The sequence below is a fragment of the Prionailurus bengalensis genome, chromosome B4, assembly GCF_016509475.1.
Source record: "Prionailurus bengalensis isolate Pbe53 chromosome B4, Fcat_Pben_1.1_paternal_pri, whole genome shotgun sequence".
Lineage (NCBI taxonomy): Eukaryota > Metazoa > Chordata > Mammalia > Carnivora > Felidae > Prionailurus > Prionailurus bengalensis.
Window position 1 is genome coordinate 94,392,552 of NC_057358.1, and position 27,021 is coordinate 94,419,572.

Below are 27,021 nucleotides of genomic sequence, written 5' to 3' on the forward strand. Positions count from 1 at the left end.
ATGGTTTCTCTGTCCCCAGGTCCAGCAGTAGGCACAGAGATGGAGCACAGTAAGTGATGAATAACAGTATTCATTCAGGACATGACATGAATGACAGGGGGTAAGGGAGAATAGTTAGGAAGAAGGTTAATGGAAGAAGGTTATTATTATCTAGTGACAGTGAATAGGAAATGGGATAGGTTTAAGAATGACTTGGGAATTAGAATGGATAAGACTCGCTATATTGGTGAAAGTGAATAATGACTTTTCAGGTTTCTGTTTGGATGATACATGGATGATACCAGTAATAATGTTAATAGCTAATTTCATTAGACATTCTGTCATGCAGTACAGCATTTTACATGTACTAAACCATTTGCTCTCTCACGAGTCAGAGAGGTACTCTTATTATCCCCATTTACTGATGAGAAAATTGGTACTATTAGAGATCAACTTGACCAAAGGCACCCAGCTAGCACTAGTGATTTCAATCCCAGAAATCCTGATTGCTATAGTCATACTCATAATCTACTCTTCTTTACTGCCTCTAACAGATGTGATCAACATTTAGAATGATGGTCCTGGTCAGTATGTCTATCACATAAATTCCATGTGTTTTACTAAACACAGAGACACATATGGCGATCGCTTCTTACTGATCAGATTTTGGGAGCTTGGTTCTGTATTTTCACTTTTCCTACCCAGAGAACCCAAAGTGCGGTGGAAGTTTGATAAAAGAGTTGACACAAAAAATGAGAGAAGGCGGATACAGAAAGAACATTCTCGAATGCTCTAGCCACTGATCAGATGATGGAATCTGGTTCTATCAGACTTCCTCTGCTTCCATCCCTCATACACACACGCACACGCTGTAAGATACATATGGACGCCAAGTTTGAGGTTGGTTCTAGTAGTCCTCAACTCACATCGAAAGTTCATTTCCCGACTTCTGGACAGTCCAGCACGAAGTTAACTCGAGGCGCCCATAAAGCGCAGGGAAACTTGGCTCGGCGCCGCGGGTGCTCGTTCCCAGGGCAACCGCCCGCGGAGGCACCTGGGGCCCGCGGGGGCACCTGGGGCACGCTCCTCGGCACCTGCGAAGAGCCCCGCCTGGCGCCAGGGGGCGCGGGAGCGCGTCGACTCCTCCCGCCCCACGCCAGCCCCACGCCAGTCCCGCCCCCGCCCCGCCCCCAGCCCCGCCTTCCCTCCACCGGGCCCGGCCGCTCCCGGCTCCCGGCTCCGCTCCCGGCGCAGGCGCAGTCCCGCTCTTCTTCGGCGGCTCCCAGCGCAGTGCGCCCACCTTCGTTGAGTGTAGCGGCGTCGACCGGCCGGCAGTCCTCTTCTTCCTCTCGCTGCTTCAGGACAGGCTCTGTACAGCGCTGCGAGCGCCCCTGAGCGCAGGCAGCGACCGCGGTGGTTTCGGCAGGTGAGGGCAGCCGCGGGAGGGAGAGGCCCCGGACGCGGAGCACCGCCCCCCTCGGCGCCCGCGCGCCCGCCTCTCTCCCGCGAGCCGGCCTGGAGGGGCGGCGGTGGCAGGTGCAAGTGCGGGCGCGGCGCGCGACGACCTGGCCCGGCAGCCCCTGCCCGGCAAGCGCGCTCCCCCATCTCGGCACACGGGCTCGGAGAACCCCGGGGGAGGCGGCGGCGGCGGCGGGGGGCGCGGCGCCTCAGGGCGTCTAGGGCCGCTGGGGCGTCGGGCGGCGGCGGCTCCTCCCCCGCCCCCCGGACGCGGGCGCGTTACTCATTAACTGCGCGGTCCCGAGCGCCCGCGGCTGTGAGCCGGAATCCCGGTTACCTGTCGGCGGGGCGCGCGCGGCCGGGAGCTGGGGACCTGCGGTCGCGGAGGGGGTGGGGGTCTAAGAGAGTTCCCCGAACAAGTGTGCAGCGCCGCGCTGCGCGAGACCTGGAGCAGGGTGAAGCGGTAGGCTTGGACCTGGGGTCGTGGAAAAGGACAAGCGAGGCTCGGTGCCGAGGCGTAGAGGTCACGCTCGGCGGGTTTCGGCGAAACCTGGGGGACCGGAGCGAGCGCCCGGAGTCGCGCGCCTTAGGGTGGCAGCGCATTTCAGCCTGACTTTTGTTTCGGGGAGTTGAGAAGAGCTGCACCGACGTAATTGTAATTACACTGCCCTTTCAGCGTTGACAACTCTCTGACCGCCCTGGGACCAGCCGGCTCTAATGGACTCTAGAAGTGATGATGTTAGGTGGAATCTGCAGCACGTGAAGAGTTGCCAGTTGTTATGGGATTAAGAAAACAAATCTGTAATGGCTAAAGGGTAAGGTCTCGAAAATTAAGAATGCTGAGTTCATACTGGTCCCTAAGAAGCAGACAGTTTAGTTTCGTGGGAATATAGCCTATTTTGAGGCTACCTGTTTCACACTCCTCTGTGTCTCCCTCCAACTCCTTCCTTTCAGTGTAGGAAAAAAGCCGCGTAATCTTTTGCCGTGGAATGATTACATAATTGGAGGAGACCCATAAGCGGATTAAAACAAAACTGTTCTATGTAAATCTGTTGAAAGACCCAGTTTTTGTTCATTATCCTCTTTCTTATTTTGTTGTCCGTAGGGTTTTTGTAAAATGGTGGATGACAAATCAAGGAGAAAAGAAGCAGAATAGATTTGTAGACTGATCACAGTAAATATTTGATACTGTTAAATATTCCACCAGGTTTATGGCGCCTTGTTCTGTTAACATTTGTTATTTATTTACCAGTACTGTGCATTTTGATAGGACTTTTCATGTTCGGACAGACATTGAATCCCAACTGTGGTTTATGTGATCTAATCCTAAAGCCCATGTAGAATTTATAGAAGTTAGTTTAGCAGTTCTACATTTGTACTACAATAGTGCATTTCTTACTACTGGAAGAAAAGCCTTATGAGTTTTTTTTTTGTTTTTCCACTACAGTAAAGTTACATATTAGTCCATACCTTTGTTAACCAAAGTGGACACTTTAATATAACTCTTCCTTGTGTGTTTGGCAAACAATACTGCTGTGGTATTAGATACCTGTACCCTTTCACTAGGATGGACATTTGCTGTTCAGCTACTTGAGGGGTTTCTAATTACATCTAGTTGTACTTTTTGAATCAGTATAGTTATGCATATGCTTCCTTTAATATTTTTTTCCTATAATTTTCTTTAAACCCTTAGTTCACCACAACACATACATAGACATTGCACAGATAATTTTTACAATGGAAGGTTTCTTAGAAATCTAGGTCCCCATCAATTTTTAATATGGCAGAACAAAAACTTGTAGGTTACAGTAATTTTGCATGTATTATGGTACTTAGTAAACCTTTTTTTTTTCCCCCTTCCTGAGAGGGACTCACCTAACCAGTTAGCTAGCTAGCGAAATGAAAAATTTTTAATCTGTTTTAAAGCTTTAGCCTCATTACTTACCGTGCATGTGACCTTGAGTAAATCATTTAACCGTTCTGAGCTTATTTTCTCTATTTGTAAATGGATAGAGTAAATTTGCCAGCTTTCAACTATTTTTACCTATTTATTTATTTTTAAATATATTATTAATTTACTTACTTAAGTAATCTCCACACCCAGCTGGGGGCTCAAACTCACAACCCCGAGATCAAGAGTTTCATACTCTTCCAACTGAGCCAGCCAGACGCCCCTCGATTCTTTTTAATGTCGTTCAGCCTGATGTGAATATCATAATGGGGGGATGAGAATCAAATGGGATAGTCCATGTGAGGTATGGGAGTGGGAGAAAGGAACAGATATTAGCTTGGTAGTTGGCCATACACTGTGCTTGTTGATTTACATACCTTGACCCCTTTGGTCCTCAGGGCATTCCTGGGGTATAGATGGTATTACCACATTATACAGATCAGAGAACTGAGGCTCAGAGAGGCAAACTAACTTGCCTGTGGGTACTTAGCTGTCAGTGGTCCTGTAGATGATTAATGGTAGAGCCAGGGTTAATGGAACTCCTAACATGCTTGCTCTTCCATTCCTTTCTACATCTTCTGTGGAAGAGCTTTGTAATTATAAGGAGACCTCAGATAAAAGGTGTTACTATCATTTGAATTTCTGGCTACAAAGTATCCAGGTTTTTTGGTGATGGCAATACCACTACTGCTACTACTATTATTGAACTTACAACTTACTCTGTGTCAGGTTCTGGTATAAACACTGTACCAAGTCATTTACTCTTACAGTGACTTACGAGTTAGCTACTGTTTTATTCCATTTTATTTCATTTTTATTTTTAATTTTAGAGAGCATGCAACTGAGGACGAAGGGCGGAGGAAGGGAGAGAGACAGAGACAGACAGACAGAGAGAGAGAGAGAGAGAGAGAGAGAGAAAATCCCAAGCAGGCTCCACACTCAGCAAGAACCTGATGTGGGGCTCGATCTCATGGGATCATGACCTGAGCCTAAATCAAGGGTTGGACACTCAACTGACTGGGCCACCCAGGCACTCCTGCTTTATCCCATTTTATAGTTGAGAAGATTGAGACACTGAGAGGTTATGTAGCTTCCTTAAGGTCACACAGCTAATTAAATGATAGGACTAGATTAGAAGTCAGGCAGTTTATCGTTAACCACTGAGAGCAGTGCTCTTAACCACTTTGCTCTGCTACTTCATGTGTAGGTTGTCATGCTGAAGAATTGTTTTAATTAAGCTTTTATGTGATACTTAGCATAATAAGTAATTCTTTATGTGTCACCAGAGATTTTTAAATCAGATATTCATTGAGCATCTACTTTGCAGGTCACCGTGGGGGTTAAAGGAAAGTATTCATGGAGTGTGAAAGGCAGAGCTTATAATCATTCCTGTAGCTTTTATAAGTTACTCAAAATTTAGAAGGCATCTGTGTTTCTCATATATGTGTTATTGTTGTAATTTTTTTTTTAATGTTTATTCTTTGAGATACAGCCAGAGTGTGAGCAGGGGAGGGTCAGAGAGAGAGGGAGACACAGAATCTGTAGCAGGCTCCAGTCTCTGAGCTGTTAGCACAGAGCCGGATGCAGGGCTCAAACTCCTGAACCATGAGGTCATGACTTGAGCCAAAGTTGGGCGCTTAATGACTGAGCCACCCAGGCACCCCATTGTAATTTTAACGAGTGCCAAATAATACAAAGTGCTAGAATAGTTGGAGAGTGGAGAGAAATGATGAGTTGTGGGTAGAGATACTGTGTGTTGGTTGAGGTAATGAGGGAGAGCTTTCAGGATATTCTGAGGAGGTACGCTTTTCAAGTGTAAAAGCTTTGTCTTGTGTAGAGTTTTGGTTAAGGTATAGTTCAATAAAGGATAGTAACTTGGTTACTAAGTTACTTAAGTACACTTGATATTTAAAAATAAAATAACAAAACTTTTGAAAACTCCTGGCTAGCTAATTTCTCCTTTTCTCTACTGATCTTCTTAGCTTTGCTAGGTAGTACTTTTTTTTTTTCTCTTTTATTATTCCAGAGCACTGAGTAAATGCCTCTATTTTGATATTTATTAGTTTTGGTATTCATACTGTCCTGTAAGTTTTGTTGACCTTGAGTTCCCTTCCTCTAGTGTGCACATGCTTTGAAGGCAGGACTTAAATTATCCTAGCCCTTTTATAGCGTTTGAACTGGGCCTGGTATACCTGTAGGTACTGGGCTGTGTTTGGTGATGGGTGTCAGTGGAAGAATGTCGGGATGTATTGAAAGTCATCTAGCAGTAGTAATGGAAATGTGTTCAGAGTGAGAACTGTGTGGGCTAAGGGGAGGAAGAGAGGGATACTTCCAACAGGTAGCATTAACTTGCTCTGTGTTTTTCTCTTCTGCTTTCCCTTTCAGTTTACAACAAATGAGGCAGTTTCATAAGCTTCAGCTGTATCTAGTCATGGTTAGAAAGAAGTGAAATAGTAGTCTTGATTTATCTTAGAATATCAGCAACACAAAATTGGATAGCTATAGCCATAAGCTGAGATTACTTAGATCAGAGGAAAAGAATGAAAATTTCTGTAGTTAACAGGATTGTAAACATAAGCATAATGGAAGTTAATAGAATTCTACATATATGAATTGACAATCTAGTATAAAGGAAATCTATGGAAGAATGTGAGAGTACCTTAGAAGTTTATAGGAGCATACAAATGATAGCTTTGAACCAGTTAAGTGCATTGTAATTTTATGTGTCCAGATAATAGTATTGAGTATTTGGGGGCACCTGGTTGACACATCAGGGTAAAATACAAAAAAAGGAAAACAAAATAAATTCAAAAGGCAATAAGTAAATGTGCATTAATTTCCTGTTAGGAAAAGAATTATATTTGATCCCTAGACATCAGAAAGAAAAACTTGTTTTCCCTTTTCTTTCCTTTTTTTTTTTTTTTTTAAGTTTATTTATGTGTTTTGAGAGAGAGTGTGTGAACGAGTGGGGGAGGGGCAGAGAGAGAATTCCAAGCAGGCTCCCCCCTGTCAGCGTAGAGCCCCATTTGGGTCTCGATCTCATGAACCTTGAGAGCATGACCTGAGCCAGGATCAAGGGTCAGACGCTTAACTGACTAAGCCACCCAGGCCCCCGAGAGAAAATTATTTATATATAAATAACATACTGTTATATCTATATCTATCTATATATATGTAAATAACATACTGTTTTGGTCTTTTTCCTTATTTATATAGTGTTTGAATAAATTTGAAAGCTCTCTAATTAATGGAGAATTTCAAATAAGTACTTGCAAAAATGTAATGGATCTCAAAGTTCTTGTCATTTAACCCCAGTAGTCAGCAAGAAGAGTCAGTCCTGCCACATCTGTTTCTCCCCTTCTTGTATTATTTTGAGCAAATTCCAGGCATTGTATACTTTTATCTGTAAATATTTCAGTATGTTTTTTTTAAAGCATGAAGGGCAGTTAGCTACAATACTGTTACACACTTAAAAAAAAATTAACAATAGGGGTGTCTGGGTGGCTTGGTACATTAAGCATCCTACTCTTGATTTCAGCTCAGGTCATGATCTCATGGTTCATGAGTTCGAGCCCTGTGTTGGGCTCTATGGTGACAGCACAGAGCCTGCTTAGTATTCTCTTTCTCTCCTCCTCTGCCCCTCTCCTACTCATGTGTGTACTCTCTCTCTCTCTCAAAAATAAATATTAAAAAAAATAAAAATAAATTAACAATAATTCCTTTGTATCAAATATCCACACGTTTTTGAATACATAATAAGGCTGCTATAATAAAATCAAGTCTCTTTATTTTTATTTATATGCTTCTTTCATTCCCCTAAGTTCTATAAGAGGCTAAATAAGTATTTTAAACCCCACATAGCAAAATAGAGGAGGAAATGGTGATAGCAAAGAGAATGTGGGAAGAAAGAATAGAAAGAACACATCGCAATAGCAAATGCTCATTTTAGTAGCTGTGCATTAGAGAAACTTTAGTTTTCCCTTTCTAAAAGTAAGTACAAGATTAAACTGTGTTCTTGTTTAGATTGTTCACTTACTTATGGTTGGGTGAGACCTGCCCTAGAGTGCATCTGTCTTGATCTACCATTTATCTGAATCTAGCCTTCCCTCCCCGCCCCCCATCAGTTTTATCTTTTAAGTGATTCTTGGATGTAGTGGAGTCAGGTGTCAGAATCAGACACACCAGGATTGAATCCTAGCTGTTATTTATTGGCATGTTTGATCTGGATGAAATTAATTATTCTCTCTGAGCCTCAAGTTCTTTTTCTGTAAAAAAAAAAAAAAAAAAAAAAAAAAAAGATACGAGGGGCGCCGGGGTGGCTCAGTCAGTCAGTTAAGTGTCCGACTTCGGCTCAGGTCATGATCTCACAGTCTGAGTTTGAGCCCCGCGTCGGGGCTCTGTGCTGATGGCTCAGAGCCTGGAGCCTGCTTTGGATTGTGTCTCCCTCTTTCTCTCTCTCTCTCTCTCAAAATAGTAATAAACATTAAAAAAAATTAAAAAAGTAAGAACCAGTTCAAAGGGTTGCTGTGAGGAATAACTGGAATAACATATATAATGTGTTTGTGTGTGTATCACACATGCAGAGTATAGGTGTATATGTGTGTAATGTATATGTGCATGTATGTGTATATAAATACAAATGAAGGTGTCCTGAAGGTTTTTCATGTGTGTATATATATATGTGTGTACTTCCATTCCTTCCAATATCAAAGTATTGAGATTGACATTAGATCAGACCTTTGTAATCTCTTGGCTAGCCTGTTGCAGTAACCTCTTAACCAGTTGCCTCTAGTCTCTTCTCTCTAGTTAAAGTCCTTATTGCCTCGGGAATTATTTTTTCTAATCTACACTAACTGCACTAATCTTTACTACATCAAAGTGTATCTACACTTGGTAAAATGTAGATCTGACCATCTCTCCAGGATAAACTACAAGCAGCATTTTCCATGTTAAATGAAGCTTTTAATGATCAGTCACATATCTGCCTCTCTAGCCTGATGTTCTGTCCTTCTCTTCTTTGTTAGTTTCATTAGTGCCAGACTGTTATTCCCTGACTGTCCTGTATTATTGCCCTGCCTTGTCGACCTATTGAATTCCTACACAGGGTTTAAAATTTTATTTTTTATGTTATATTTTATTTATATTTTATAACTTATATTACTTATAACTTATATTTTACTTCTCCTGAAACATTTCCTTCCCTCCCCCAGCCCTCAGGGTAATCATTTAGTGGCTCACAACAGGCTGTGCACCTTCTCTTTAGTCCCATTTCATTGCACCATTCTTAGAACTTGGTGCCAGGATTTGCCCCGAGGAGTTGAAGCTGGCAGTCATCCTTCCATTCCAAATAGAATAGACACAATTGATAAAAAAAACTTATTAAATACACTAATATTATATATGGATAAATGTATTTAATAAATGCAATTTAAATATTGGTGGTTTTTAAGGAAGTGACTTGATGGAATTTGTAACACTTTAATTCGTTATACACTGTTGAGATAGCAATCTAATTTTTAACGACAGGCTGTTTCTTCCATAATTCATGCTGAATTGAGTCATTTGGGAATTACTGAAAGCATCTGTACCTTCCTCCCTGCTTTCCATCCTCCAGCAGTCTTTCAATAAGTTGAAAGAGGAAAATAATACAGATGTAAACATTTCTGTATGTATATACAGTATATATAGTATAATATATAGATGCTTGCTTTGTTGAGGAATAACATTTAGAACAGTATGCCTATAATTTAACAATATTTAAAAATTTTTTTTTAACGTTTGTTTATTTTTGAGACAGAGAGCATGAACGGGGGAGGGTCAGAGAGAGAGAGGGAGGCACAGAATCTGAAACAGGCTCCAGGCTCAGCTGTCAGCACAGAGCCTGACGTGAGGCTTGAACTCACGAACCGTGAGATCATGACCTGAGCTGAAGTCGGACACTTAACCGACTGAACCACCCAGGCGCCCCGAACAATATTTTTAAACCAAACAAAACAACCGTTGTTTTTTTTCCTCTTGATGATGTTTGTGCTGATATTTGGCAAGTATTAGATTAACACTGGTTAATTCTTCCCATCAGAAAGTCAGAATCTGGTCTTCCTTGTGGCCTACAGATACACTCACCCACCACCTTATAATCAGGATCATTAGTTCCAATTCCATCGCTAAATAGATGAAGATATTGGGGCTCAGAGAAGTTTAATTCACCTGCCCAAGTTTGCAGGTGTAAGTTAGAGGTTGATCAAAGCTAAGACTTGAACTTTCTTCTTCAGGTACTGGTGTTTCTGTTCTGCTGTGGTGCATATAGCTTGGAGGAATTTTACTAAATATAGAATTAAAATTATTTAATTTTCAGATATTGGTCTAAAAAAGATTAAAATTACAGCCTTAAAGTTTTCTTTCCTTAGAGGTAAATCTTTTGTTTCTTGTTAAGTAAGTCAAATAAGGGGAATATGCTTTTTGTGAGAAAATGGATTTTATTTGTTCTTTTGGACTATAATAGAAATTGAGTTTCTCGATTTCATTTAAATTGTGTATGTATTGGGGCGCCTAGGTGGCGCAGTCGGTTAAGTGTCTGACTTCAACCAGGTCACGATCTCGCGGTCCGTGAGTTCGAGCCCCGCGTCGGGCTCTGGGCTGATGGCTCAGAGCCTGGAGCCTGTTTCCGATTCTGTGTCTCCCTCTCTCTCTGCCCCTCCCCTGTTCATGCTCTGTCTCTCTCTGTCCCAAAAATAAATAAACGTTGAAAAAAAATTAAAAAAAAATAAATAAATTGTGTATGTATATCCATTTTATCCAAGTGCTTTAGTTTTTTTTTTTATAAAATTTTTTTTTCAACGTTTATTTATTTTTGGGACAGAGAGAGACAGAGCATGAACGGGGGAGGGGCAGAGAAAGAGGGAGACACAGAATCGGAAACAGGCTCCAGGCTCTGAGCCATCAGCCCAGAGCCCGACGCGGGGCTCGAACTCCCGGACCGCGAGATCGTGACCTGGCTGAAGTCGGACGCTTAACCGACTGCGCCACCCAGGCGCCCCTTAGTGCTTTAGTTTTTAATTGAAAATATTGTAGCAGCAATTCATCTTAATTTCTTGAGTTATTCTAGGGATGTTTTTTTATTTTCAGTTAGAAAATTCACTTTAAATAGAAAAAAGAATTTTTATGACAAGTTACTGGAAATTTTCTAGGCATTTATTAAATAAGTTAATACATATGAACTTTTTAGCAAAAATATCTGACACAGAGTTAACTTTAAATATTGGCTGCTGTTTTAGCTGTGATAATACTGACTTCTAAAAAGAAGAAATAACATGAAATACATATGGCTAATCAGAAATAAACTGTTTTGGGGTGCCTTGGTGGCTAAGTTGGTTGAGTATCTGGCTCTTGGTTTTGGCTCAGGTCATGATCTTGCCGTTCGTGGGTTTGAGCCCCAGGTTGGGTTCTGTGCTGACAGTAGGGAGCCTGCTTGGAATTCTCTGTCTCTCCCTCTCAAAATAAATAAAAACTTGAAAAAAAATGAAGTACATTGTTTTGGTCAACTTTTCCTTATGATTCAATGTCAGCTTTATTGCTTTGAATTGAGTAATAATAAACCAGATAGGCTGTGTTGGTAATTCACCCATAAGAATTTAATGTCGACTTTTTCATACATTGGTAGTGGTCCTTAACAGGTTTAGTTTATGGATTAGGGTACTCTCCAAAAGAAATTAGTTTTTTTGAATTACTCATTACTTGATGCAAGGAATACTACTGCTTAAAAATAGCAGCTTATTTTACTCATATAAAAACTTTGAATTTAAGATAAGTCTTAAAGCTTCCATACATTTTATTTATTTTGTTTAAATGTTTATTTGTATTTATTTTTAATTTTTTATGTTTGTTTATTTTTGAGAGAAGGGGAGAGAGAGAGAGAGAGAGAGAGAGAGAGAGAGAGAGAGAATGAATGAATGAGTGGGAGAGGGGCAGAGAGAGAGGGAGAGACAGAATCTGAAGCAGCCTCCAGGCTCTGAGCTGTCAGCACAGAGGCCAACGCTGGGCTCAAACTCATGAACTGCGAGATCATGACCTGAACCGAAGTCGGCTGCTTAACCAACTGAGCCACCCAGGCACCTCTTTAAATGTTTATCTTTGAGGGAGGGAGGGGGAGAGAGAGAGAGAGAGGTGCAAGCGAGGGAGGGGCAGAGAGAGAGGGAGAGAGAGAATCCCAAGCAGGCTCTGAACTGTCAGCAGTGAGCCCAGTGTGGGACTGGAACTCGTGAACCATGAGTTCATGACCTGAACTGAAGTGGGATGCTTAACTGACTGAGCGACCCAGGTGCCCCAAGCTTCCATATATTTTAAAGAGCAAAAGATTTCCAGACCAGTGTGATTGGTGGCTGATTACTAGCTAAGTTACATTTTATGGAAATTGTATATGCTTGAAAAAGGCACTGAATTTAATCTTAAAATAATCTTTTTCAAAAAGTGACTTGAATTTAAACAAAGTTTAAATGTATCCTCCAGAATTAAAACTTGTAGGTAGATGCCCTGCTCAAGGGTGCTGTCCTAAGTGTTATGTACTTTTATTTCTCAGCATATAAGGTAGAAAACCCAGACACAGATTTCCAGATGAGAAACCTAGGCACAGGTTGGCCCAATAATTTGACAGAAGTGAATTCAAACCTGCCTCTCTTTGAGACTTGCATTTTATGTTCGTTACTTTTGTTTCAGTTTATAGTCTATTTGTATTCTCCATAAATGCTTTGCTTTCACACCTCAGACATGCCTGAAAAGCCCTTCAAAGAGCTTTATCTTTCTCATTAGTTTCTTGTTCTTTGGGTCTTTTCTTCGGCTTTACTTTTTCTGGAAGTCTTTCTTGTGATTCATTTGCCCCCTCCTCTCTGGTCTCTTAATACCCTTTGTGTCTTCTGTGGCATTTATTACACTGTATCATTGCTTCTACTTGGCAGTCTCCTACTTTCTTCAGACTATTTGGGAGCAGAGACAATTTTTCATCTTCTTTCCCCAGAGCCTGACACATAGCAGGCCCTCAAAATACTTGTTGAAAGAATAGCTGAAATAGTATGTATATAGGTCAGAAAAATAAGATGGATGTTGCAGGGATGATGGATTTTATTCCAACATAAGAAACATTTTTACTCAAACATTCCAGCACTGGAATGGCAAAGCAGTTCAACTGGTGGTAGTATGTTGTGGTTAAGAGCTCGGAGTCTGGAGTTCAACAGATGGAGGTCTTCGTCCTGGCTGTCTTAAGCTGCAGTGTCTTTATAAATGCACTGGAACTACACTTGATATTTAGTAAGTGCTCAAAAAATACTAGCTGCTATTCTGAGAGAAACTGCCTTACCATCCTATATGATTGGGACTGGTCGTTGGATGGCTCAGAGTCCCGTTCCCTCCTTCTCCCTCTGGGTTATTTTGAAGCAAATCCAAGTAATTTTCAGTACATATATCTAAAAGGTAAGGATTTTTTTTTTATATAACCATAATATCATTATCCCTAAAAATTGACAGTAATTCATAACATTAGTAATATCCAGTGCTCAAGTTTCCTTGTTTGTGTCATAATTTTGTTTTCTAGTTGGCTTTATTCAAAAATTCAAACAAGATCCTCACATTGTATTTAGTTATATCTGTTAATTCTCTTTTTAAATTTGTAAGTTCCCTCTACCTTTTTTTTTCCTATTTTATTGAAAAAACCAGGTGGTTTGCCTAGTAGAGTTTCCCAAAGTCTAGATTTTGCTGTTTTGTCCCTGTGGTGTTATTTAACATGTTTGTTTCTTTTCTGTATTTCCTACAAACCACTGAAGACCTACCTCCAGGCTTGATTTGTTTGGGATCCCCCCCCTTTTTTTTTGAGGGTGGCAAGAATGCTTCATGGATGGTGGTGCTGTCCATTTCTTACTTCACCACATAATCCCATAATGTCTTAATTTCTTTTTGTGATAAGATGTCATCAGTGAGTTCAGGCCCTGTTGTTCTGATCCACTAACTGTAAAGTTCCCCACATAGCTTTTTACCTTATGGCTTTAATAGCTATTAATTATTGATGCCTAGACCCATTTTATTAGGATTGCAAATTCATATTTATTAAATGAATTCTTTTAAAAGGAGCGTTTTCTCATAAACTGTTTAGTTCTCTGATGTACAAGAAAATCAGGGTAAGTACCTGATTCTTTATTTTACCAGTTTTCAAAATAATAAATCGGCTCCCTAGCACCAATCAAAGGGGATCAGTGAGATTTTGTTTTTATTTATGATCATGAGTTTCATAAATTTAACAATATTTTTGTTTTTGTTCCTTACAGATAATATCTTTTTGATGTGCAGGTTGTCTCATCTTTGGTGAGTGGGAATCCTTTTGATGCCACTCCAGTAGTCTTTGATGGCCTTCTTGCTTCCTGGTATAACAGGATGTTCCAGGGTCTTTTTGTACGTTACTGCCCTTGGCCTGGAAATCAGCCATTCCTCTGAGGAGCCCTCGTTCTTTTTTTGTAGGAAATGGTATTACTCTGGGCATTACTCATTGCTCCTGAGTGGTTACTGTTGTTACACCACCTCAGTGGATACATTTAGGAATTTTTGTTTCAATAGAAATTTTTTCTCTGATTTTTCTGATTCAAATGTAGAACTTCAGAGTTTTTGCTTCTTTGATTTTATATTTATAGCTCTTCTCATGTGCTGAAAATCTTAATTCTGAATGACATTAGCATAATAACTTATTTGCCTGATATTATATAAAATAGTTTCAGAATAGGGATATCAACATTACTAATACGATTACTGAAAATAGTTTATAACTCTTTTCACATTTTTTGTCTTTAGAATATATTCTGTATAGTTTTAGTGTTTTAAAATCATTTGCAGTAGCTCTTTTCTATGTTGGTAAGCTACCATCTCAGTACATAGCCTGAATCATTTGTTTTATTTTTAGAGATTCTTTTTTAAAATTTAATCTTGGTTTTTTGTTTATGTGGTTCCAAGGTCAAATTCAAATACAAGGCAAAATCCATTTGGAAAAGTCTAGTTTTCATGCCTATTCTCCTCTTCCTATTATCTCCCTCTTCCTATAGATAACCATTTCTATTAGGTTTTGGTTTATCCTTCCACTTTTTTTTAAATTTTTTTTTTTCAACGTTTATTTATTTTTGGGACAGAGAGAGACAGAGCATGAATGGGGGAGGGGCAGAGAAAGAGGGAGACACAGAATCAGAAACAGGCTCCAGGCTCCGAGCCATCAGCCCAGAGCCCGACGCAGGGCTCGAACTCACGGACCGCGAGATCGTGACCTGGCTGAAGTCGGACGCTTAACCGACTGCGCCACCCAGGCGCCCCTATCCTTCCACTTTTAAAATATAAGTATGTATACATAGTAATACATCTATATGTCATATATACATAGAAATTAATTTGTATTTTCTCCTTTTTTAGGTAAAAGGTAGCTTCCTGTGCATAGTTACTTATTTTGTTTTTTAATGTTACTGTAGCCTCGAAATCCCCTCATAGCAGTATGTAGATATTATTTATTTTTTACAGCTGCATAGTGCTTCGTTATGAGCATGTACATTATTAGCTCATTCAGTCTTTTGCTGTAACAAGACTTTTGCTAATGTTGCTAGCCTTATGCATTTATCTGTTCTTTTTTATTCTGCCAGTTTATCTTTGGAATAAAGCCCTAAAAGTAGGCATGTTGGGTCATAGGTTTAATGAATATGTCATTTTGCCAGATATTGTCAAATTTTCCTCAGTAGGGTTTGTACCATGTTGCATTTCCAGAAATGCAAATGCTTTCACATTCTATGATTCCATGAACTTCCAAGGTGTAAAGACATGAATTAAAGGTATGTGGGATGGTTGAAAGAAAGTATCAGATGGTTACCGAGAAAATGTTGAAAGGTTAATGAGAAAACCTGTTTTCTGCTTAAAAGTGAGTGTGATTAGTAAACCGTATTCAAATGAAAATGAAATTTTCAGGGTTAATGTTTGTTTGGTAAATGTATGTATTATGAATAAGGAATGAAAATATTCTTTTGGATGAAAAATAATAAGTATTAAACACTTTAAATTCCTTGTTAATAGGACGTTTCATTTGGTGTAGTGAGTATTTTGGGTGAAAAAAACAAGAATTAGTTTCATTTTGAAGACTAAAATTATTATTTGCTACAACAGAGAAAACACTGGATTTGAAATTTGGCAGTTGCAGATATAATAGCTATAGCTTTCATTGTCCGTATATATCTTTGAAGGTTTGTGACATGTTGCAATTGCACTTTTGAGAGATTATATTAGGTCACCTCTCTTCTTTGTCAATTTTACTGCGGCCTTTTTGTTTTCTACTTGTCTTCTTTCAAACATTTTTTAAAGGATATAAAAGAGTATAATTTTTCAGTTTAATGAAATTTTCTGTATTTTATGAAGAAATTAAGTACTACATTGGTGCTTGCGTTTGAGAATTTTGGTAAGGTATCACTCACGATTATCAAAGTTTTATTGTAGGAAGGAAAAAATTGGGAAGAGAGGTTGGGCTCAGATCATAGAAGACTTGGTTTTCAGGCTGTTTAGTTTGGACTGTATTCTGTAGATAGTGGAAAATTAATAAAGGATTTATGAGTTCTTTCACATTCAAGTGAAAAATTTGAGTGCTACAGTTTTTGGTTTTAATGTAAACTTTGTGATGTAATTGAGTGGTTATATGAAATATTTTTTGATTATGTAGATGCAGAAGTATACATGTTATTGTTAATGGCCAGTTATGGTAGCAAATGTTTTTTGAGGCCATACTGTGTACCAAGTACATAGTACACCACTAAGTACTTTATTTGGATTGTCCCCATTAATCCTTACAGCACCTTGGAGAATGGAGACAATGTTGTCATTCTCATTCTCATCCTATCAGAGGAGAAATTTAAATTTTTTTTTAATGTTTATTTATTTTGAGAGAGAGGGAGAGCAGGGAAGGTGCAGAGAGTGAGGGAGAGAGAGAATCGCAAGCAGGCTCTGAGTTGTCAGCACAGAGCTTGACGTGGGGCTTGATCCCACGAACCACGAAATCATGACCTGAGCAGAAATCAGCCTCCGATGCTTAACCAGCTGTGCCACCCAGGTGCCCCAGGAGAAATTGAAGGCTTAGAGAAATGCAACACATTATCCTAGATTGGATCCTGGATCTATAAATAAAGCCATTATTGGGACAATCAGTGAAACTTGACTGGGGCCTGTTGAATAGATTGTAATATCAATCAGTGTTAATTTCCTGATTTTGATGGTTTTGTGGTTAGACAGGAAAATGTCCTTGCATTTAAGATACATATATTGAGATATTAAGCAGTAATGGGCATCATGTCTGAAACCTATTCTCAAGTGGTTCCAAAGTGTTAACAGTTTCATAATCTGGGTAAAAGGTATATGAAAATTCTGCAGCTCTTACCTGAACTTGAATTTATCAGTTGATCCTTGACCAACATGACTTTGAACTGGACGGGTTCACTTTATGTGGGTTTTTTTTTTTTTGGATAAACACAATACAGTACTATAAATGTATTTTCTTTTCCTTATGGTTTTAATATATTCTTTTCTCTAGCTTTATTGTAAGAACACAATATATAATACATATAAGTACAAAATATATGTTAATTGACTGTTTATGTTATTACGGTTTCTGGCCAAGAGGAGGCTAACAGTAGTTAAGATGTTGTGGAGTTAAAAGTTACATGTGGATTTTCAGCAGTTGGTGCCCCAACCACAGTGTTGTTCAAAGGTCAACTGTATAGTATAATGTATATATCTCATTTTAAGTGTGAGTATATATGTATATATGTGTGTATATATATATATAAAGATATATATAGATATGTATATAGATATACATACATGTATATAGATATATAAAGATATATACAGATATATATATCTTTATATATATATGCATACACATACATACACATATCTTTACTGCATCTTCTATTTACTCTAACCAATATCATATGATAGAAAAGTTAAAAATATCAAAGGAATTTTTATTTATTCCTCATTGTTACTTATTAAATTACTCAGTTTGACAACATTAGCTATAACTTTCAAGTTTATTCCAAATCAGATTGTTTGTATTTTGTAATATTTATGCTCTGAGATCACTTAATAAATGTTAAGTGATAATAGTGGTTTTTTTTGTATTTTTATTAGAAGTTTATTCTTTATAATGGACTGTTGTTAAAAACACATTTTATAAAGGGGCGCCTAGGTGGCTCAGACAGTTAATCGTCTGATTCTTGGTTTTGGCTCAGGTCATGATCTCATGGTTTATTAGTTTGAGCCCTGTGTTGGGCTCTGTGCTGGCAGTGTGGTCCTTCTCTCTGTCCCTCTCTCACTGTGTCTCTCTTTTTACCCCCTGGTTATATGCATGCTCTGTCTCTCTCAAAAATAAATAAACATTAAAAAAACATTTTACAAGTTATATATTTAATTTTAATTTAGTTTTATTTTGTTAATATAATTTTAAATGCCACTATCAAAATAACTCTGCTTTTTGTTTTAACATAGGTTATCTTATGATGAGGCTTTTGCTATGGCTAATGACCCCTTGGAAGGCTTCCATGAAGTAAACCTTGCTTCACCTACTTCTCCAGACCTTCTTGGTGTGTATGAATCAGGAACTCAAGAGCAGACTACCTCACCAAGTGTCATCTACCGGCCACATCCTTCAGCTCTGTGCTCTGCCCCCATTCAGGCTAATGCCTTAGATGTTTCCGACCTTCCTACACAACCTGTGTATTCATCCCCCAGACGTTTAAATTGTGCAGAAATATCTAGTATCAGGTAGGAGATCATTAAGATACTTATTTTGGAGTATCATGTTAAACAAATAACAGCTTGTTTGCCTTATTTTCAGTTTTAATATTTTAGAAAATTTAAATAATAAAAGCATGTCCACGAAGAGAGCAATACATGTTAATGTTGAAGAGCAGGGGTCAGCAATCTTTTTATGTAAAGGGCCAGGTGGTAAATATTTTAGGCTTTGCTGGCCATACAGTCTCTGTTGCAGCTATTGAGCTCTGCCTTTAAAATGTGAAAGCAGCCACAGACAGTACATAAATGAAAAAACTCCAATAAAACTGTACGTATGGACACTGAATTTTGAATTTTATATAATTTTCCCATGTCACAAAGTATTTTTATTTTGATTTTTTCCCCCCAACCATTTGAGAATGTAAAAATGAATCTTGGTTCGTGAGCCTTATAAAACAGGTAGCAGGCTGAATTTAGCCTACATTTAATTTGCCGACCCCAGTTCTAGAGTAGCACTATCTGATAGAATTTTGTGATGATGAAAATGTGCTAGCCATTGGCCGTATGCGGCTATTAGACTTGAAATGTGTTAGCTTTGACTGATTTTTTAAATTAATAAATAACTTATAAGTTACCTTAGTTTTAAAGCTAAGGCTATTAATTAAATATTAGTGCCATTACAGACTTTTTGTGTTTATGCTAGTTTTGTATGAGCATATGCTGATGTTTCCTGAACTCTCCTTTATAGCATCCATGTTACAGATCCAGCGCCTTGTTCTACCTCTGCAGTCACAGCTGGGTTAACTAAATTAACTGCGAGAAAGGACAACTGTAATGCAGAGAGGGAGTTTTTACAGGGTGCTACTATACCAGAGGCTTGTGATGGCAGTGACGATATATTTGGGTTGAGTACTGATAGTCTGTCCCGTTTACGAAGCCCATCTGTTTTGGAAGTCAGAGAAAAGGGCTATGAAAGATTAAAAGAAGAACTTGCAAAAGCTCAGAGGGTAAGCAGAAAAGATGCTTTATTCTTCCATGTTTTCTATTTGAAATTAATGTTTACTCATGAAGTGGGGCAACTCAAATGAAATCATTGTAGTTTTATACCTACCTTCTCATATGTGTAGCCTCAGCTCCTGTTGGGCAGCATCTGGGAATCTCTGAAATTGGTGGAGTAGTAGTAAAGAAGCTCATCTAAGATTACTAACTGGAGAAATGAGAATCTGAAACCACTACATTGCCTGCTCCCTGTCTTACATTAATATTAACACGGATTTGATGGGTTATGTTCCATGTGTGGGTTTTCCCCTTCTTGTATATGGTTGACTTTATGGTCCTTCACTTGAAGTCATTTAGTCCAAGTCATTTTTTGGGGGGGGGGGGCGGGAATTGTTTTAGTAATAATTCCCTTTGCCATTCAGCTGGGCTTGAATATTTTCTGTATCTTGGAGAATTTTCCTTTTTTGGTGATTTGTTCTGTTTCCCATTTGGTCATCTTTAAAATTTCTGCTATTTATTCCCAGATTTGTGGCTATGTCCTGCTCTTTTTCTGTGACTGCAATTAAGTTTCAGAGGGAAATTTATAGTGCTAAATATTTATAATTAGAAAAAGGAAAAAGTCTCAAATCAGCAATCTTAAGCTCTCACTTTAAGAACCTAGAAAAAAAGGGGCACCTGGGTGGCTCAGTCGGTTAAGTGTCCGACTTCAGCTCAGGTCATGATCTGACGGTTTGTGAGTTCGAGCCCCATGTTGGGCTCTGTGTTGACAGCTGAAAGCCTGGAGCCTGCTTCAAATTCTGTCTCCCTCTCTCTCCCTGCTCTTCCCCCACTCGTGTGCGCTCTCTCTCTCTCTCAAAAATAAATAAAAACATTTTTAAAAATTATAAAAAAAGAACCTAGAAAAAAATAGCAAAAGCAGAGCAAGCAGAAGGAAGAAAATAATAAAGATAAGAGCAGAAATCAATGAAATTGACAACAGAAAAACTAGAGAAAATGAATGAAACAAAGTGCTGATTCTTTAAAAAATAATGAAATTGACAAACCTCTCACAAGACTGACAAAGACACAGATTATTAATAGCAGGAATGAAATGGGATATCACTACAGATTCTGTAGACATCAAAAATACAATAAAGGAATAATATGAACAACTTCCTATGTAAATTTGACAACTTAGGTCAAATGGGCCAATTCACATTTAGAAACTTGAGAAGATAGGGCATATTTTAAACGTGTAATTTTTAGCATGTTGTGACATTTCACAAACACATATTCCTTCTCTCTTGCTACCAGATTTGTCTCTTAAGAGTGTAAATTGTTGTTTGTATCCCTAGTGCTTAGCAGAATTCAGTACGATGCCTGACATTTATGCTTCCTTATGAATGCTTCAGTGAATGGCTGATAGCTAAAATAGCCACACAGATATTTTAAAACATTTCTGGTTAAATATATTTTATCAAAAAGAAAAATCAGTAGCCTTTTTATCTTTTTTCCAAAGGGAAGGGATATGTGATTGTATTTGGCAGAAGCCATCTGGATCAGACTCTGTTATCTTAATACACAGTAGTAAGTGCAATCACAGTTTATGTAGAGCTGAACTATTGAGCATATATATCTATCATTGAGAATATGTTGTAGTTACTTATTGATGAGAACAGATTGCTAATTTCTTAGCTCAAGTTGAGAATTTCTTTTAAAGTCTTTTATTTGTTGTATGTATTTAGAGGTCCTGTTGAGGTAATTGAAATAGTAATGACATGTGAATGTATACATATGGTGAATTATGAATGTACAAGATAGTATTAATACTTAGAGGTTAAGTCTTGAAAATGTCTTGAATATGAAAATATTTCTTGATTGTATCAGCCTGTGAATTAAAATTATGTCAACGACCATTCTCTTTATTCTGATTATTCTTTTAAGAGACTACAGAGAGTTACTGTTTTTCCATTTTTTTTACCTTTAACCTATTTTTATCTTCTTCTATAAAGTGAGATTTTTGCAGGTGGCATATAGCTATCATTTTGCTTTTTTATCCATTCTGTTAATCTTTGCCTTTTAATTGGTGAGTTTAGACCATTTACATTTAATGTGATATTAATATGGTTTTGTTTATATATGCCATCATTACTGTTTTTGTTTTCTGTTTGTTCCATATGTTCCTTTTTCTTCTTTTTCCTTCTTTTATGCTTTCTTTTGGATTAATTCCATATTTTTGCTGATTTCATCTTGTCTCCTTTGGCTTATTAGGTATATATCTTTGTTGTGCTAACTCAGTAATTGCATTAGGGTTTATAATATACATAATTAACTTATCCCTCTTTATTTTCTAATGACGTTATACTATCTCACATATAATGTAAGAACCTTACAAAAGTGTACTGCCTGTCTCTTCTTTTCCTGCCTTTGTGCTATAATTGTTTTTTGCTCATGATTATATTTTGAACGCATAATTGGTTTTCAATACGTTTTGTTGATTAAATGAATGTATATATATGTATGCAGTTACATCATTGTATGAATAGACACTTGTTAGGTAGGGACATGCTAGCTGCTTATAAGCAACCCGTAAATTTTAGTAACTTGAAGTTAATTTTTATTTATCGACATTCTGGAATAGATGTGCATAGTTGTTAGGCAGATCTTTATGAAATAATTCAGGGCTTCTTTTTCTTTTGTCTTGGATGTTTGTAATCTTTTGGAATTTTATTATCTATATCTAACCAGTGAGATGAGGGGAAAAGAAATCTTGGAGAAGGCATGCTGGCTTCTAAAGAGCCTTGACTTAGAAGTGACACACACAACTTTTGCTCACATTCCATTGCAAACCAATTTCATGCTGATACTTAGATGTGTGGTGGGCTAGGAAATGTAGTCCCTACTGGGCAACCACTTCCCAGCAACAAATCCATACCATGTGTAGGGGGAATACTAATGTGATCATTGATTTTGAGGTACAGAGATGCCAGAAATGATACGGTAGTTCACTTGTTTGGCCTTCTGTAGGTCATTGCTGAAGAGCAGTTTTGATGGAATTCTGAAGTAGAAGTTGGGCTTTGGTTTACCTTTTTTAAATGTTGCTTCTTGGGTACTAACCAAAGCAATCTACATATTTACTGCAATTCCTATCAAAATAATGCCAGCATTCTTCACAAAGCTAGAACAAACAGTCCTAAAATTTGTATGGTATCAGAAAAGACCCTGAATAGCCAAAGCAATCCTGAAAAAGAAAACCAAAGCTGAAGGCATCATAATTCCGGACTTCAAGCTGTATTACAAAGCTGTAATCATCAAGACAGTATGGTACCAGCATAAGAACAGACACATAAATCAATGGAACAGAATAGAGAACACAGAAATGGACCCACAAATGTATGGGCAACTAATCTTTGACAAAGCAGGAAAAGAATATCAAATGGAATAAAGACAGTCTCTTCAGCAAGTGGTGCTGGGAAAACTGGACAGCAACATGCAGAAGAATGAGCCTGGACCACTTTCTTACACCATACACAAAAATAAACTTAAAATGGATGAAAGACCTAAACATAAGACAGGAAGCCATCAAAATCCTAGAGGAGAAAGCAGGCAAAAACCTCTTTGACCTCAGCTATAGCAACTTCTTACTTGGCACGTCTCCAGAGGCAAGGGAAACAAAAGCAAAAATGAACTATTGGGGCCTCATAAAGATAAAAGCTTTGGCAAAGGAAACTTCTGCAAAAGGAATAATCAGCAAAGGTAAAAGGCAACTGACAGAATGGGAGAAGATATTTGCAAACAACATATCAGATAAAGGGCCAGTATCCAAAATCTATAAAGAACTTATCAAAATCAACACCTAAAAAACAAATAATCCAGTAAAGAAATGGGCAAAAGACATGAATAGACAGTTTACCACAGAAGATATCTAGATGGTCAGTTGACACATGAAAAAATGCTCAACATCACTCATCATCCGGGAAATACAAATCAAAACCACAATGAGATACCACCTCACACCTGTCAGAATGGCTAAACTTGACAACTCAGGCAACAACAGATATTGGCAAGGATGTGGAGAAAGAGGATGTCTTTTGCACTGCTGGTGGGAATGCCAACTGGTGAGCCACTCTAGAAAACCGTATGGAAGTTCCTCAAAAAATTGAAAATAGAACTATGCTGCAACCCAGCAATTGCACTACTAGGTATGTATCCAAGGGATACAGGAGAGCTGTTTCTTAGGGGCATATGCACCCTAATATTTATAGCAGCACTGTCAAAGAGTAGCCAAAATATGGAAAGAGCCCAGGTGTCCATCGACTGATGAACGGATAAAGAAGGTGTGGGTGGGTGGGTGGGGGAATACTGTGCGGCAATCAAAAAGAATGAAATTTTGCCATTTGCAACAATGTGAGAGTATACTGTATTATGCTAAGCAAAACAAGAGAAAGACAAATATATGATTTCACTCATGTGGAATTTAAGAAACAGATGAACATAGGGAAAGGGAAGCACAAATAAGATAAAAAAACAGAGACAAACCATAAGAGACTCTTAAATACAAAAAACAAACAGGATTGCTGGCAGGGTATTGGGTGGGGGGAAGGTCTAGAAGGGTGAGAGGCATTAAGGAGGACACTTGTTGGGCTGAGCACTGGTTATGTAAGTGATGAATCACTAAATTCTGTTTCTGAAATTATTACACTATATGTTAACTAACTTGGATTTAAATTAAAAATAAATAAAATAAAGTGTTGCTTCCTGGACTCTGTCCCAAATTCTGCTGAAATAATATTATCATGCTGAGGCTTGGAGATATGCATTTTTAATAAACTCCCTCATTGTTTCTTATATTTACTAAGTGTGAGACCCTCTGGTATAATGTGTTACTTTCAGCTTTTAATTACTCTTCCTTAAAAGAGAGTGAAATAACTTGGAAAATAAAATTCAGTGGAATGACTTGCAGCCAGATAAAGTCACTCAAAAACACGTACCTGTATCAAATCCATATTTAGCATGGTTCTACTAACTGTGGCCATGGATGTTCATAAACATGTACTATGTTCTTTTATAAACAGATATATTTCTTGAGTAACCAAAGTATTAACAGCATTGTTTGAAGCCCTGTAGGGGGCAAAAATAAATTAGACTTGACCCTGTCTTTAAGGTGTTTACTAGTTGGGGAGAAAAGACATGTATACACGGTCATGTTTACTGATACGGAGTTGTACATTTTTTTTTTCCGATTTTAACCTTCATGACACTCATCATTGCCTACTTGTGTGTGAACTTGGTTGTAGTTGTTCATATGATTAATTCAGTTGAATTCTGTGAGTTGGGTTTATTTGTTGGTCTTAATTACTGGCTTAAATGTCTTCAAAATAACCTCATTATGATAGCATTGAAACAGAAAAATATTTAAAAAAAGAATAAAAATCTTTGTCTCTGTCAGCTTAAAAGAGTTCTTCCTATAAGTGTAAAATGAAAAGTCTAAGTAGAAAAAAAACATAGTTTCATTAACAGCACTTTTTCTTTCTTGATGTATTAAATGTTTATCTTAAATACAGTAGTCTTAAGTTTGGAATATACTTGATCAGAGACCTAATGTTCTGTGGTTTGAGTATCAAATTTCTTTTCTTTAGTACTACCACTCTAAATTTGTATCTGCTGCCTAAAGTATACCAGTGATGAGTGAACTGTTTTTCTTGTATCTAGTCTTTTTTTAACGTCTCTACACTTCCAAGTTACCACTTTGAATTGCAGATCTGATTGTTGCTATCCTGTTTAAAATCTTTCAGTGACTTCCCATTTGCCTTTGAGATAATTTCCCTTTGTCTTTAAAGGAAATCCTGATTTCCAAGGCAGTGCTTTTCAGGACAGGTCATAAACCTAAGTTGCTGGCATTATCTTTTTGTGGTGGTTATCCCTCCTCGTCTTTAGCTACTATAAAACATACTCTTTTATTTCTTCCTCTGCATTTGGCAAACTCATACTTTTTCTGGTATGTATGCATCACTATAGTCCTTATTGAATAGCCATGTGAATCTGTTTAAAGATTTGCTACGCTGAACAGGAAAATCATTAATGGGGGTTTACTCCTTTTCTAAGTGTCCCCAGCACCTAGATGAATGCGTGATGCTAACAGAAGAATCAGCATTCAATCAACACAAAATTAATGTTTCTTGAAGGAATGAAGTTTGAATAACTATGTTACGGTGTAACATTCTGATAATGAAAAGTACAAATTCTGAGAAATAGTTACACGAATTACAAATTCAACTTCACATAGGTAGACTGAGAATAGACATTGAGGCATAGAGAGAATGTAGTCAGACATTTACGCGGAAAAGGTTAAACCAGATGGATGGGCTCGGATGGGGAGTGAAACGGGTGAATCAGGCCAATTTTACTCTAGCTTTAGAGTATGGATCAAGGGAGATAACTCGAAAGGGAAATTGAGCACATGTTGTAGAGGGCCTTTAGTATTACAGTGAGGTCCGTGCCACTTTGGTAAATGATAGGGAGCTATTCAAGAATTTTGCCTTCATGAACGACAGTGTATTGCTCTAGTGGATTGGAAATTTCTCTAGGGGCAGTATCTTAGCTGGTTTTGTATCCTGAGGGATTACCATAGGGACCACCTAGCAGGAAATGTTGAATAAATTGGCTTAGTTTTCATAGGAAATTATAAAATTTTAGAGTTTGAAAGAATCTGGCATTAGATTTATGCAGTTACAGATTTAAAAATTAACTCAGGGAGAATTGGCATCTTTATGATATCTTTCTACTCAAAAACATGGTGTGTCCTTCCTGTTTGTTTAGGACTACTTCTGTATTTTTGTATTTGGCAGTATTTTAAAGTTTTCATTTTGCATTGTGGTCTTTAGCGTTCTGAAGTTTTGTCATCAGTGATTTTTGCCCTGTATTCTGTCTAGTCTGATATCAAGATTCAGATTCCTATTTTATTTTTATCTGTATTACGTTTTAAAGCATACTTCACCCATTCTTTTTTTTAATCTGTCTGAATCACTTTGTTTTAGGTGTGTCTCTTATGTATAGAGTACAGAGATAGATTTTGTTTTTTTAAGCCAACCTGAAAATCATTTTCTTTTAATTAGGTGAGTTACGCCCATGCACCTTTATTGATAGATTTGTTATGTTTGGGCTGGTTTCTGTCACATAGCTTTCAGATGGCTCCTGGGTGTGTATGCAGACCCTTATGTGCTCTGTTTTCTTCGTGTCTTCTTCCTTTTTGGTGTTTTGGAAGGTTTGATTTCCGTTCTAGTTGTTACTTTCCTTTAATCAAAGATGTATATATCTCCCAGCCTTTCTTGAGATACTGCCTTTGTTCCCTGCCATAAGCAATACTGAAATTATCTAGCTCGTGTTTATTTCTCTTATATCATTGAATTTTAAAGTTTTATCTCAGTTTTAATCTCTTGCTCTTAGATATGTTTAGGTTTATACTAGTTAAGTTGTGAGTCTCAAGTTGTATACCTTTGCTCCCCATGAATATTTGAGAAGTTTATGACTTTAATTTCATCTTTCTCTTATTTGTGTGTATGTATGTGTGTTATTTAAAAAAATTGTTTTTAACATTTTTATGTTAAGAGACGAGAGACAGGGTGCTAGCGGGGGAGGGGCAGAGAGAGAGAGGGAGCCACAGAATCAGAAGCAGGCTCCAGGCTCTGAGCTATCAGCACAGAGCCTGATGCCGGCCTCGAACCCATAAACTGCAAGATCTGAAGTCAGATGCTCAACTGACTGAGCCACCCAGGTGCCTTAATGTTTGTTATTTTTATATTCCTAAAGCTCATAACATTTAAGTAGCTGTTTTGTCAGCTCTATCCCTTTTTAAAAAATAGACTTAA

At 38.0% G+C, this 27,021-nt stretch overlaps 1 protein-coding gene across 6 annotated transcripts in view; it reads left to right on the top strand.

The window, feature by feature from the left end:
- The first annotated feature begins 858 nt into the window (after nt 1-858).
- Nucleotides 859-27,021, top strand: part of LOC122474035 (RAB3A interacting protein) — a 47,607-nt gene continuing 21,444 nt past the window's right edge. Inside the window, exons 1-4 of one of the 6 annotated variants that reach the window (XM_043564988.1) lie at nt 1,291-1,405; nt 2,114-2,252; nt 17,930-18,205; nt 18,924-19,182. In XM_043564988.1, the coding sequence (XP_043420923.1) occupies nt 2,242-2,252; nt 17,930-18,205; nt 18,924-19,182 (546 nt within the window). In that variant the 5' untranslated portion in view covers nt 1,291-1,405; nt 2,114-2,241. Of the gene's footprint in view, nt 880-1,290; nt 1,406-1,711; nt 2,253-17,929; nt 18,206-18,923; nt 19,183-27,021 lie in introns of those variants that run through there. The other 5 variants (XM_043564990.1, XM_043564989.1, XM_043564991.1 and 2 more) reach the window with 5 other exon arrangements.